Here is a 14717-nt window from a genome sequence, read left to right on the forward strand (position 1 = left end):
TAAATACCACCAAGTGCCCAATTGCTATGATGAATGGGAATGGTTCACTTTTTATAAGCCTTTGCCTTAAAAGAGATCACATATCAACAACTCGTGTTGCATTATAAGCTATGTCCTACAGAAGCTATATCGATCTGGAATTTACAGACAGGGTGCTGCTATGGTTATGTGTTCACTTTCTTCCTCCTCGTTCATCTGAACAAGTTCAGATGTTAGACGTGTTCTGTAATAAATAAAGCGGAGCTCTCTAATAATGAGCTTTGTCGGCCACCCGCGCTTTATACTGCGCAGTGAAATTAATGAAATTCACATTGCACTGCGGTTTCGATATGCACCATACACAGTTTAAAATGTATTGGACAAAAAAGCCTACTTTTTTAAAGTAAGGTAGATTATAGCCAAATGTCAAACACAGATCATTTAATGAGCGTGTTAAAGAGAATAGTTAAAACTAGACTGAATAAAGTCTAGATTTCATCGTTTGAAGAAAGCAGGCTACAGAAAAAGTTTTATGAAATGCCAATTGTTTGATCATTCTTTTCTATTAAGAGCGCCATTCATAAAGTTTATATATAATCCAAATATAAAGTCAGCACGGAATGGCTGCAAATGCCAAAGCGGGTTTTTATAAAGATTTTAATTATTTTAATTTAAATTTTTAAATAAAGCAAAATCTTATTTCCAAAGTAGCGATTTTAAACAGATTAAGCACTTGTAAATCAAACCGTAGTCTAAGGAAACGAATAATGATTAAATAAGTGTAATTATATGCACCAAGTACTAAAAATATACATATTTCCTGCTTAAACACAATAAATATAACCATTAGTGCGGAACAAATAGCCTAGAACTTCACTACGTCTCATGAATCACATTGCCAGTTTAAAACTATTATAGACCTCCATGCAGTACTTTAACTGGCCCTTTAATGCAGTGGATGAATGACGTTTGGATAAAATGACGCTGTTACAGAGGCATAGATAGTAAATGTTAAAAGTACCGTGCTCTAAATTACCGGATGCAACTCCTCATTTTGTGAAAAAAAGCACATTTGTATAACCAACATTTGCCTTCTGTCTTTTGTAGAAATACACAGCCTACATACAATACTCTTAATTTTAGCATTACAAAAAGGTTGTGGAACTTATTTTATATCATATAGCATATGCGTTAAACGTCATTTGACAATTAATACAATTGTTAAAAACAACAAAAATAATTTACAAACCCCACTGTCATTTATTAAATATGAACAGCCATCCCTAGAACTAAACAAAAGACAATCGTTTACAAAACAAAATGAAGTTAAATCAAAAAGGCTATTAGAAAAAAAAGATATACCAAAATAAACTGTTTACTGTTTAAACATCTAAGTTTTCATCATGTTACCAAAACAAAGGAAGGAAAGGAGGATAACACGGTGTCTGAGTACGGTGAAGATTGAACCTTATAATGTGGGCTATACTTCTATGAACAAACACACACAACACACACATATACAGATAAGAAATGTTTTCGATAAAATTGGGACACGAAGTGGTGATGGGGAGGGCAATTGTTTTTAACAAGTAAATTCCAGAAATAATCCAAATAACATTTTCACCTCAGAGAGAGAGAGAGAGAGAGAGAGAGAGAGAGAGAGAGAGAGAGAGAGAGAGAGAGAGAGAGAGAGAGAGAGAGAGAGAGAGAGAGAGAGAGAGAGAAATGCTGTTTAGATTAGGAAAATGTTCTTCCCACTGATATTATTCTATGAAGAACGTCCATTAATCTTTAGAAAACCCCAAAAAAAAAAAAAAACTTTCTTGGATCACTGTGAAAACCTTTATTTTCGATTCTTCAACCTTTATTCTTAAGTGATAATAATAATACAGATTTTTTTACTTAATTTTAAATTTATAAATCGTTTAGATTGCGTTGGTAATTTCACATATTGCTAATTGTAACAAACACCTTGAAAATTAAACTGTTAAGGGATAGGTACATATTTTAAATAATTGTATTTTTACTTTACAAATAGGAAAATATCGTATCCAAACTAAATTTGATACAAAATCATGCGGATACAACACAACACGATTTATATAATAGCCTACACCAGGGAAATAATATTAGCCTAACTGTAAATTAGTCGTGCAACCATGAATAATGCTCATCTCTCTGGATCACACACTGACCAAATTACTTTTAATAAGCCAAATTCTGTTCATTTAAAACGGAATTGTTTTTATTTATTTATTTATTTTTTTACTGAATTGGTAAGTATTGTAGGTTATTTGATACACTCTAACATTTTAAATAAATTCTGATCAGATGTTTTATCACAACAAAACAAAAAATAAAAATAAAGCAGACTCGCTATAGTTATTTTTAGTTAAAGGTTCAGAGAAACGGACTGTTATGGCACAGTTCAGTTCACTTCTTAAACTCAAGTAAGCTTCACTACAGCCAGCATTCATGAAAAAAAGGTTAAACTATAGGTTAAGCTAAAGAAAAATGTGTATACTGGTTACGTGTGAACTTTAGAGCTTATGCAACTGTTGGACTAACGGGAACGGGAATTGCGCGCGATTAAAATTAATATTTTTGTTAAATGTTGAGCTATTAAACGAATGCTCAAATAAATACACCAACTTCAGAAGTTTTGATGAAACAAGAACTTTGCCTCACTCCTTCACTTTTTCTGCCCCCATGTGGTTCTCACCGGACGCTCACGTGCCATAAAGTTCTCAGGAGCCCAAGAGGACACGAGAGAAAGCACCACAAAATATTTTTAAAAATAGTGTAAAAAAGAATTAAAGGACGTTTAAACATTGAAGCAACAGTAAGAATTAGTATATCTCCTACTAGTCGCAACATTATTTAACAATAACAAAAAAGTAGCCTAACTCAACTACGTAGTAAACATGAACTTTATTTGGAAAGTTCTGCGTAATTTGGTTAATCAGGAGTACGAGTCACATGAGGTGGCGAAAAGCTCCTCGTATGCAGGTGGAGAGGAGGCGCTGTCTGCTGCACCCGCTTTCCCCTCTTCATCCGAGACGCTCGCATTCCTGCAACGAAACCAGCAGATGTCAAATAATGCACATTTACAAACCCTTGGTCATTTGTGTAAAAATACCGTAACGTGCCAACTTCTTTATTTGATTAAGTCTACGCTCTTTGTGACTATTTTAGCTCAATGATGGCATCCTTTAAAATCCCAAAGACTGGTTTGTGTGGTAATTTTGTTTGGAATTGAGTCTTTTGCGTTTCAAAAAGATTAAAATAATCACCTGCTTTAAATAAATGAATCAGTTTAGAAACCTACAAATTATCTTTTAAAATGAATGTGCTAAATAAAACGAAAAGTTTTTTAGTGATCCATAAAAGAATCTTATTTGGTTTATAATATCTTAGAATGAGATAAAAATTATTTTTCAATGTGTGTGATGACATTTATAATCTAAACTAAAAAAATGTGTATGTAAAAATAGCCTTAATAACCTAAAAGCCTATTAGCTTATAAATAGCCTAAATAAATAATTATTCTTAAATTTAATCGTGCAAACGATGTAAATTAATGCCCGCTTTTTAGTCCTGGAAGAATCGTAATATTATATTATTTAATTTATTAAAATGTACTCATTTAGTCACCTAAAAAAAACATCCCAAATTTGATATGGATATCCATGATCGCAAATCGAATTATAATGATTTTTTGTTATATACTTTTCCCCCTTTTTACAATTATTATACAATCAGCAAAGGAATAAGAACCAATGCAATCTCATCAGCTTCGTGGTCATGTAAAGTAATTTAAACTAGATTGCAATAGCTTAAAATAAGTTCAGTTATATTCATTTCTACATGTTTTAATTCAAGCATGTTTACTATGTTTAATACAAATTCTTGCTGGAGCAATGATGATTTATATTTAAATTATTACTTATTTATTATAAGCTTTGAACATTGAGTTTATACATTGCACATAATTTAAACAGTTCTCACAAAAGTTTTTTTGTTCTGTCCTATTTAGAAACTACTACAGTGGATAGTTTTTTATGTTTTGTTTACTGTTTGCCATAATAAACCTATCACTCTGACATAACCAAAAAGCGAGGAGTTAAAGAAATCAATTAATAAAAAAAAAATCTCATTTGTTTCTTATTTGTAGACTCTATGGTTCTTATCATGTAAATGAAAGTAATACATACTACCATGAATATCATACCTGTTTCCCCTTTGTACGGTAGGGTTGTTATGTTCACCAGAAATAAAGCCAGCGTTGTCCATCGGAAACACACTGTAATACTGTGGTGGTCCGCTCACCGTGACTGCTAATGGCTGGTGACTGGAGTGCAAACCATTAACATGGCCTAGACCATGGTCTGGTTCTACAGAAGCATATGGTGGCGGGATGTACTGGACCACTGTACCCCTGTGGAAGGTAATGGGCTGACTGAGTCTAGTGAAGACAAACGACGGCCCTGAAAGCGGTGGCAAAGTATCCACTTCAGGTGTTGTCTCCTCCTCAATCTGCTTGCAGTTCAGGCAAGACAGCATTCGAAACTTGCAGATGCTTATGAGCACAAATGTTCCTCCTACTGACAGAAGAATGGGTCCCAGAAGCTGTGTCCATTCATAGCCATTGCTGCCATTGTTTTTTGCCCACCCCATAGCTGTAAAAGTCATGCCAACCATGCCCAAGAAGACCCCGGAGAACAGTAGCGTGGCACCAGCTTTGTCTCCATCTGATACCTGACTGTCTGAAGAGCTCAAGGCCTCGCTGGGAACCAAAGAGACAATGTTCACAGGGACATCACTGGGACTCTGGTTGCTGCTCGAGTTAGTATTACTAATATCAGCAGGTATTGCATCACTTGGTCCAGCTGGAGGGTTTGTCCCTTGATTCCTTCCTTCTTGAATGCTTTTCCAAATATCACAAATGCCGTTATGTCTCATCTGGCTGTTTTTGCTGCAGGATTTACACACTTGTCTGACAAAGATGCACTTATCTGTGCCTGGAGAATCTTTGAAGATCATAGTTTAAGTATCTTGGACACTAGTTCAGAAGCTTAGTTAATGCGTAACAGATTGTTATGGTTACAGTAACCTGAAGTCACTGTCTGATTATGAGAACACTGAAATGTGAAATCTTTGTCTCGCTTGAAAGGACACATTATACAGGCAACTGGTATGTTCAAAGAGTAATTCACTACTTTATTATCTTATTTTTTTATTTATCTAATTTATTTATTTTATTTACATGAAAAATTATAATGTTTGCCGTATATTCAAACTACTTATATATTTGCGCAACTACTTGTATAAAATGAGCTAAAATACCACAGTTTTTGGGGACAACTTGATTGTCTTATGTTAAATCCACACTGTAAAACCCAAAAGTTAAGGTAACTCAAACCATTTGAGGAAACCAATTGCAACAAACCATTTAAGTTCAAAGACTAATCCTAATGTGTACTGTGAACTTAACCCATTTGAGTAAACAAACCAATATGAGCACAGTAAACCCCGATAAATGAAAAAAACTCAAACCAACCGAGTACTGTAAAACCCAATAAGGCAACTCAAACTGTTTAAGGAAACCGATTGCTACAAACCATTTGAGTTAAAAAATTAATCTATGTGAGTGCTGTAAACTTACTCCATTTAAGTTGAAGTAATGAGGTATTTAATGAACTCATTATCTTCAACACTGAGTTCAAACCTCTTTTCAAATGAGTAGAATTAACTTTCAGTCAATTTTGAGCAACTACACTAATTTCATTTGATAAAGTTGACTGTTGAGTTTTACAGTGCACTTAAATTTGGAAATAAAATAATAAGTAAACAATTCCTTTATGTTGTCCCAACAACATGTTTTTTTTCTTTTGCAGTGTATATTTATTTAAACTCAAAAACTTTTCTTTTTCTATTTACTTCACTCAAACTAGGATCTGAAGTTGAAAACTAATACAATATTTATAGGATATTGACTCAAATGTTAACCATATACCGTTAAAGTCAACAGGCTCCAAAACAACACTCGAACTACCGAGTTATACACATCATTTAATAATTAAAAATTCTTCATTTGTTTTGTTCCCCAGAAAGAAGTCAATGAACACCAGTTTTCTGACTTTGTTTAACTTTCCCATTAATGTATCACCAAAATCAAAAGAGAAAGTTTCCAAAATATGATATTTTTGATTACAGCACAGGCACTATGGATGTTTATTTTAGTTACAAATATTTTGAGCATTCCCTTCAGTTATTTTGTTAACTTCACAACTGCATCAATTAACTCTTAGAGGTGTCCACTTTTAGAGTTGGCAAAGCTACTTAAAGTCAGCAGAATGTCTTTTAGAGAAACAACCCAGCAAGCTTTTTTTGATTTCAAAAGATGTCTAATAGATATCTAAACAGTTGTCTTGGGTGAAACAAGGCTAAATTTGGGCTGTCAGTGAAAATCAAATAGACGTCTAAGAATAGGTGAAAACTAGACTAGTCATCAATTAAACAAAAATAAATGAGTACACATATAAAGTCTGTCTAATCTGTCTATTTGACAACTAGTCTGGTTTTGGGCTATTTTAGATGTCTATTTTAACAGATAGCCCAAGTTTAGCTTTGTTTTAGCAAAGCTGTCTACATTTAGTCGTCTATTAAACACGAAATTGTTTGTTGGGAACTAAATAATTTTAGGAGATATTAACAGGGGGTCTACTAATTCCCCAATTGCTGTTTATTGAAATGCGATTGCAAAGTTACTTTTCAGAATGTCTGAAGGAGATCAAAGTAAATGTTATATAATTAGTTTGGAAAACGCCTTCAAAAGCTTCTTCAAACACAAGGGAATCACATGGCAACATTGCAGTAAGTTTCCATAAATGAGTTTCAACAGAGACAAAGAGAAAAAAAGGAGATAAAAAGCTTTGTTTCAGACGGTTATCAAAACAGTTCCGCATCACTTTAACATTTTCAAAGCCCTCTCTGGAGATCTAATGGATTTGTTTAGCAAAACAGTGTTTCATCCAGAGCACTGCCTGACTATAGCAAATTTCAACTGACTTAACTTTGATGATGCATTTTCCCCACAATAAACAGCTCACTGTGGTATTTGGGTAATGTTTTAACTGTTGGGAAATTACAACAAATAAAACACATTAAAGGTCCCATGAAATTAAAATAAAGTTTTTTAGATGTCAGTATTAGTATTGTTAGTTTTTAAAAAAACAGTGCTCTGCATAATTGATTACACCCCATTTTGAAAATGAATATTTGATATTTGTATCTATTTCTCAGTGAATATAGGCAATGTTTTTGGGGCATTTAAACAAAACAGATTTATTAAACAAATATATTAAAATCATAAAACATATTTAGAAAATTGACAGATAATACAATTAAATTCAAGCAAAATATTGCAAAACAGTTACAACCTACAAAATTTTAACTAAACTTTTCAATTTTTTGTTTCTCTTGATTTTTCCTCTTTTTTTAAATTTGCATTTAATATTTCTCCATAACATAAAACTTGGGGTGTACAACTTTTTGGACTGTTATCGTAAGTTATTTTGTTAGACAAGCTCCAGATTTGGCTTCAGTACTGTCTAATCTAAAGTATATGCACAAATATAATATTGTTTAGCTTCCTATTAAAATATGAATTTAAAAGAGAGATTTGTGAAGGGTGTACTTATATGCTGAGCACTGTATCTATAAGTTAGCATGCTCCAAAACAGTGAAAAAGTTCTAATTTAGAAGATACAAAACTGATATAAACATGAAAAGCTTGTAGCTCCACCCAAATGGATCAACGATTTTATTCACGTCACCTTATACTTCAGTTTCCCATCAAATCTTAACCAATTAAATGCACTTCAGTATCTGACATGCCCCACCCCCATCAAGACAAGTTCAATCAGTGATAAAAACTAGATGCTATTGGCTATTTTTTTCTCTTTTTTTTAAAGAGAAGGAGCTACACTACCCACCCTCTCTTCGTGAACATTGAATAAAAATGCATATTTTAAAGCACTTTTAAACATGAATGGTGCCGATCAGTCTTCTGATGTGAGAGGATGCATTTGTTCATAAATTTAAATGCTATTTATAGATACTTTACTCACAAAATGAATTGTAAATTCCAAATCGTATTGTAGCCTTCGACTTTCAGAGTCCTTATTACATGTTGGATAAAGGAGTGTATAAAGGACCAAATTTGAAGATGAAAATCTTTCAAATTTATTATGATCACATGAGACGGCAAAAGATGTTTGATATATGATATATTTTATATGATTTTGAACACACACTATTATTCAGCTAGATTTTCAAATGCAATCACTTAATCTCCATTATGCTTTTTAGAAGAATGGATTGTGAGCATCATGCTAAATTCCTTCAACTCTTCACAGAGGTCAAGCAGCATGTCAGAACTGTCCCGTACTAAAGATTTTGTTTTAATTCCTTTCCCAAAGCTCGAGGAGACACCTGAGAGACATTTAGGAAGGGAATAGATTCCAGCACAAGAATGTTTAAAATCAGCCTGGATTTTGGGTCTGACACACTCTTTCAATTAAGCTGAGTCCAAATATTTATGAGGAGAACATTTCCTCTTTCTTTCTCTCTCTCTCTCTCTTCGTGATTGTGATGTGTGTAGTAAGCATGTGAATAACAAATGTGTGCGCTGGTAAATGTGTGTGCAATACTGGTCTGCTTAGATGAGAGAGCTAGGCATTTGTAAAGCTTAAATACTGCCATTGGGAATGCTTCGGACAACCGAAATCTTCTCCTTTGATTTTCACTAGCCACTAGTTATTTGCATTGGACGCAGTGGCAAAACAAAAGGCAGAGAATTTCTTCATATGCACTGAATTAATTATTAGTAGAGGCCACAATGTCTCAATATTGTACAAATATTAACAAGCCCTAGTCACTCATTGATTCGTTTGACTCTAAATGATTAGCCACCAAATTAAGTTCTGGACTGTAATATTGTTCTAATTTACCTCATCTTCCCTCTTCCTTCCAGCGGTTCATATGCAGCGCAATAAGCTGACGGCACGCTAGGCTGCATGAGCATCTGTGTCCTCCAATGGAAATGCAGCCTGCAATCACAAGAGGGGGTTTAATGGGTTTCCATTGCTCACACTCTCTCTATTCCTCCTTTCTCTCACTCTCTTTTTGACCACCCCTCAGTGTGTTAGTCTGACAGTCACGTACATTCACCACAGCCAATCAGCTGAGTGCTACTCCACCCATGTTTTCACTAGCATTATTTGGTTTAGCTTCATTCATTAATTTGCTCATTCAAAAAAACATTACAGTACACACAGCTAGATTTATTTAATGAAAAGACTATAAGAATAGTTTTGTGAAATAGATTTTAAAGTTGAAATTTATTTTAATATTGTAAAATCTTTTATATTCCTTTTATTAAAAAGCTGGTTTTCTCAATTTTTTTAATTACTCAAGCCTTAAGTGTCGCAAGATCCTTCAGAATTCATTAGAATCTGCTCATTTGTTGCTGAAGAGACCTGAAGATGAACAGTAGAAATAATGTTATCTAATGAATAGTTTACGCTACAGTATATGTATCGTTTCAGCATCGATGTCAAAATGTGTGAGTCTGCAAAAGTCACATCGCAGGCATCTGCAATGTAGTTGGGACAATAGTTGACCAAATATTACAGTTACAACATAGTGGAGTAATTTCAAAGTTTGACTTGAGAGTGAAAATGTATTTTTGTATGTGTTTTTAAATCTGACTATAAGAATTTGAAGCAAACTTGAAGCCTTTTTGGCACAATAAATGAAATGTTTGTAGCTTAAAGATTAATTGAACATTCATAATTTAATAATTTTTAAATTTCTGCTTCTGACTACCCAGAAAATAATGAATTATTATTTATTTGCATCTTTTGTCTATTGTATTAACCTATGTTTGTCATTTTTTAAATGAAATTTTATGTAGATATGCTCCACTACAGAATCATCTCAATCGATCTAAAATTCTAAATTCTTTACAAGCTATTCAAACCATCTGGTGAAACTGCATTTATATCGCAATATACTGTATCTCGGAGTGAACTGAAAATATCAGTTTTTTCCAGTATCGTCCAGCTCTACTACAGTATATCGAGCTGGTTGTTTTTGCTAATTATTACATGGCTGTCTGGAATACTTGATTCTTTATGGTCAGTCACAACATTCCGAGGTATATTAATCCTGATAAGAACAATCACTGAATCTAATAGCACAGGCTCATCCAGATATTTCAAACGATCTTGACCATCAAGGATATATTCACATTTACATACTTGTCTTACATGCCACTCTTTTTGACTGCATGTCTACATCTTGTGACTAGCCATGTGACGATAACCGTTCTCATGGTACATCGCAACAAATGAAGACAGCAGAAGTCAATAATTCACTTAGCCTGACATATTTACTCTTCCAAAATATTTTAAATGTTTTTCAAAATAAAATATTTTGTTTTCAAAAGGGAATTTTTTTTTTTACCCAGACATTTAAAAACAGCAGTAATCACAATACCGTCATATTTTTTTACAAGATTATCATACAGTCAGAATCTTATACCGGCCCATGACTACTTGTGACTTAATAATACATTCATAACTTAATGAATGTATTGACAAAAATTCATCCGTATAGAATTAATATACTAATACGGTATATTAATTATCCTATAGACTAGTACAGAACAATGTTCAGTGTCCAATTTTTACTTTTTGTGGCAGGTAGTCATGTAATACATGGGATAACTTACATCCAGGTGGTTGTTTTTCCTTCACGCTGGGCTGCTGATAAGCATGTCAGGCTTTATTCAGCATAAAAACTTCCTGGATGAGCATTATCCCCTACACAAACCCTGAAAGTATGTTTTTGCATAAGCCTGAAGGAATACATTTTGTGATAATAACCAACTGGATGTAGAGTATCTCATTATTATACCAACATAGGCTCATTTTGAAAACATAGCCCTATATAAAAATTTCAGGAGATTGCAAATCATGTAGCCAGAAGTACGCATGGCTGCATTTCTTTTAAAATGAACACTATGGGGCGATATTACACCATTCCTTTTTGTGCTTAACAGCTGACCGCTTAGCTCGCCATGTACGTCAGAGAACTTGAGACGCAGAGAGAAGATGACCATGACAACATGGTTTGAGTCCAGCAAAGAACAATTCTAGAAAGCGTGCAGGACAAAAACAAAAGCCAAAAAAATTAAAATAAACAAGTGAATAACAGAGTGAGATTGTTGTAAAATTTCAAAAATATGGTAAGGGCATTTCCTTTTCTGGATTACTTTTTAAAATGGTCAATTGGGTTTAAGGAAGTGGGTTGGCGGGTCTATCGGTGCTTTTGAAAACACTATTGGTAGAGTTTATTGAATGAGGAGAGTGGGTCAGTCGATCAGTCATTCAGTCAGTCGACAGCGGCCTCTGGTGTATTTAAGCGAGAGCAGCATTCAAGAATGGCACTAGTGTAAAAAATTTGAGACATCAAAAAGCATATACAATGGCTTCTGGTGGATTTCCGAAAACAAAAACTGCAAAAACGTCCTGGAGCGTATTTGACACACTTTCACAATTAGCCTGGGTTGTATTATACATCTATGAGCTACTTGAGAATTCAGTTATTCAGGTCAGGTGAATCTGTGTTACTACTTTTTACCAGTTATCAGAGTATAACAAACCCCAGGATAAAGTGATTTCAGACAACCATAGATAAAGTAGTATTGTAAATAAAGTGAATTGAAGTGATTTGAAATACAACAGAGAACTGAGGCACAAAATCATATCAGTTGCTATTGTATTAAACAAGTGGGCGTAATACAACAGATACGCAAGTAGTGCCTTTATTAGTTACAGCCTGATAACAAAAGTTGTCATGGCCGACAGTGTATATTTGGTAATAATAATAATACTGAATGCTTCGACTGACCAGTTGTAATTAAGTATTCTAGAGTATCATGCATTAGCTCTCTCACAAATGCCTTTCTCATTACGTGATCAGATCAGATTATGTTTCTATTAGGACAACTTGATATTTTTGGTGTAATCTGGTGCAGCCAACATTACCTCATTTTTGGCTTGCAGATAGTAGACAGTGTGGGGGCTGCTCCACGGGAGTTAAGATGTCGCCATCCTCCATCATGGCCCCCGACCTTGTGACAAATTGCCCGTGACGTGGCTCTGCTCGCCAGGCACGGAAGCCTATTCTCTCTTGTATCTCTGTCCCTCCAACCTGCCTTTCTCCTGTCCCCCCATTGTTCCATCCTTCCACTGCTCTGAGCTCTACAGTATCCTCCATTTCTCTTTAGCTCAGTATGGAGGGACAGTTTTATGCCCTTGTCCTGCTTTTGAATCAGCGTGCAGAAGCATAGACAGACCAGGAGGGGGGAAAGGCTAGCTTCTGCTGAGTAACTGAAATGAACCAATCACAATGATCACAACTTAATCAGCAGATGGATCAGTTAGCCTGTAAACATTATTCCTTTATATCCAACACACACTTGCCATGTCTTTAGCTATTTTATCCGACTTTCAATAAAGGGAACACCAGATCAGAGTTCACCACAAGACTGTCTACTGTAAGAGTCACAATATTTTCATTGGTTTTATTGGTAACAATGGAATTTGTATTGATTTTAATGGAAATTGTAATGTTCGTCCTTACTGGTCCTTTTTAAAATCTCAAAAACCCTAAAAACATTAAAATACACAGGGTTTTATGCATAAAATTTGTATTATTATTATTTGTAATAGTTTTAATGGTATTTATAGTTAAACTTATTAACTTAAAACCTCAGTGATGTTTTTTGATGCTGTTTTGTTCCCTACAGGATGAGCATTTTGATTTCTAGTAGGCTATTTTTCAAGTACAGTGTCTGATAACATTAAAAATAGGCTGACGTTACAGAGAAAGAGAGAGAGAGCTTCCGTCTTTCTCTGACATCCTTAAAAAAGTTAAATTAGTGGCATGTTCAGTCTCGAACAAATCGTGAATAATGAAATCTTTAAATAATGTATGAACACACTAACCTTACAAACGGTTTCAAATCCAGAGGTTATCAACAGTAAGTGTTGTCCAGGTTACTTAAAAAACGCATGGAAGTGTTTTTCACGCGCAGCCACCGAACTTCCGGTGATACGTTTTTTTACAGCGTCGATTGTGTAATTTAATAAAATATATATTCAGCTAAATATACCTAAACATTAATTTAGTTGTTCAAGAGTAAAACGAGATGAAAGGCCGCTAAGCACCGTTAACCTAATTAGGAGCTGCAACTGTGGTAAAATAAAAGTTTATATTTTAAAGTCATAGTGCTGAAACAACAAACCAGATCATAAATGTAGCGACTATATGATGACACAACAGTTCACGGGAAGCTTTTAATTTAGAATGTTATTCAAGATTAATCGTTTCATACCGGTGTCTTTCTCCACTGATGAGAGGTCCTCGCTGATTGTTGACAACCAATCAGAATCCTCGAATTCCCCCTACTTACATGAAGCATTAACCCTTTGACTGTCCCCCTACCAAATAATTGACCATGTTTTTACTGTTTTAAATAATGAATGACTGTTTTTAATAATGGTTTACTCGCACGGAATTGTTGGTTTACAAAATAATAATACATTTTTATTGTAAAAAATAAAAAAATAAAACAAGAAAGCATGCTTAGAAGTTAAGAAATGCAATCTAAACATTTTTTTTTTCCCTTGGTGAGGTAGTTAAAGGGTTAAAGGAATATAAAATACACTCACCGGCCACTTTATAAGGCACACCTTCCTAGTACCAGGTTGGACCCACTTTTGCCTTCAGAACTGCCTCATCCTTCGTGGTATAGATTTAACAAGCTACTGGACATATTCCTCAGAGATTTTGGTCCATATTGACATGATAGCATCACACAGTTGCTGCAGATTTGTCGGCTGCGCATCCATGATGCGAATCTCCCGTTTCACCGCCACCATACCAGGCAGAGTTTTTCCAATCTTCTAATGTCCAATTATGGTGACCCTGTTTGAATTGTAGCCTCAGTTTCCTGTTCCTAACTGACAAGAGTGGCACCCGGTGTGGTTTTCTGCTGCTGTAGCCTATCCGCCTCAAGGTTGGACGTGTTGTGCGTTTAAAGATGCTCTTCTGCATACCTCGCTTGTAACGAGTGCTTATTTCAGTTACTGTTGCCTTTTTATCAGCTGGAACCAATCTGGGTATTTGGCCTCTGACCTCTGGCATCAACAGGTCATTTGCGCCCACATTATTGCCGCTCACCTGATGTTTTCTCCTTTTTTTGGACCATTCTCTGTAAACCCTAGTGATGGTTGTGCATGAAAATCCCAGAAGATCAGCAGTTTTTGAAATACTCAGACCAGCCTGTCTGGCACCAACAACCTTGACATGTTCAAAGTCACTTAAATCATCTTTCTTACCCATTCCGATGCTCGGTTTGAACTGCAGCAGATCATCTTGACCGTGTCTACATGCCTAAATGCATTGAGTTGCTGCCATGTGATTGGCTGATAAGAAATTTTGCACTAATGAGCAGTTGGACAGGTGTACCTAATAAAGTGGCCGGTGAATGTAGATGTGCGTAGGTTCAGTAATTTCACTTCTATGACAATGAATAAGTTCATTGCCTTTAAAGTAAAATAACTAAATAGGCTTAGATTAATTATAACCATAGATAACCATTT

The 14717-nt window shown here is 34.7% G+C and overlaps 2 protein-coding genes across 16 annotated transcripts in view; both read right to left on the reverse strand.

Annotated features, from left to right (window-relative positions):
* tmem174 (transmembrane protein 174) overlaps positions 1-13581 on the reverse strand; it is a 123282-nt gene extending 109701 nt beyond the window's left edge. For 3 of the 15 annotated variants that reach the window (XM_087253687.1, XM_087253684.1, XM_087253686.1), the window contains exons 1-3: positions 13059-13485; positions 12096-12440; positions 8994-9092 (exon numbers count right to left, since the gene is read on the reverse strand). In XM_087253687.1, the coding sequence (XP_087109813.1) occupies positions 8994-9092; positions 12096-12292 (296 nt within the window). In that variant the 5' untranslated portion in view covers positions 12293-12440; positions 13059-13485. Of the gene's footprint in view, positions 1-8993; positions 9093-12095; positions 12441-13058 lie in introns of all 15 variants that reach the window. The other 12 variants (XM_087253696.1, XM_087253697.1, XM_087253695.1 and 9 more) reach the window with 9 other exon arrangements.
* LOC147844047 (transmembrane protein 174) lies at positions 2896-4966 on the reverse strand. The gene is made up of 2 exons (XM_087253701.1): positions 4211-4966; positions 2896-3050 (listed from the first exon to the last, which is right to left on the reverse strand). The coding sequence occupies exons 1-2, from the start codon at positions 4939-4941 to the stop codon at positions 2942-2944; spliced, it is 840 nt and encodes a 279-aa protein (XP_087109827.1). The 5' UTR covers positions 4942-4966; the 3' UTR covers positions 2896-2941.
* Positions 13582-14717: the final 1136 nt, after the last annotated feature.

This window comes from Danio rerio, chromosome 5 (genome assembly GCF_052040795.2).
Source record: "Danio rerio strain M-AB ecotype USA chromosome 5, GRCz13ab, whole genome shotgun sequence".
Lineage (NCBI taxonomy): Eukaryota > Metazoa > Chordata > Actinopteri > Cypriniformes > Danionidae > Danio > Danio rerio.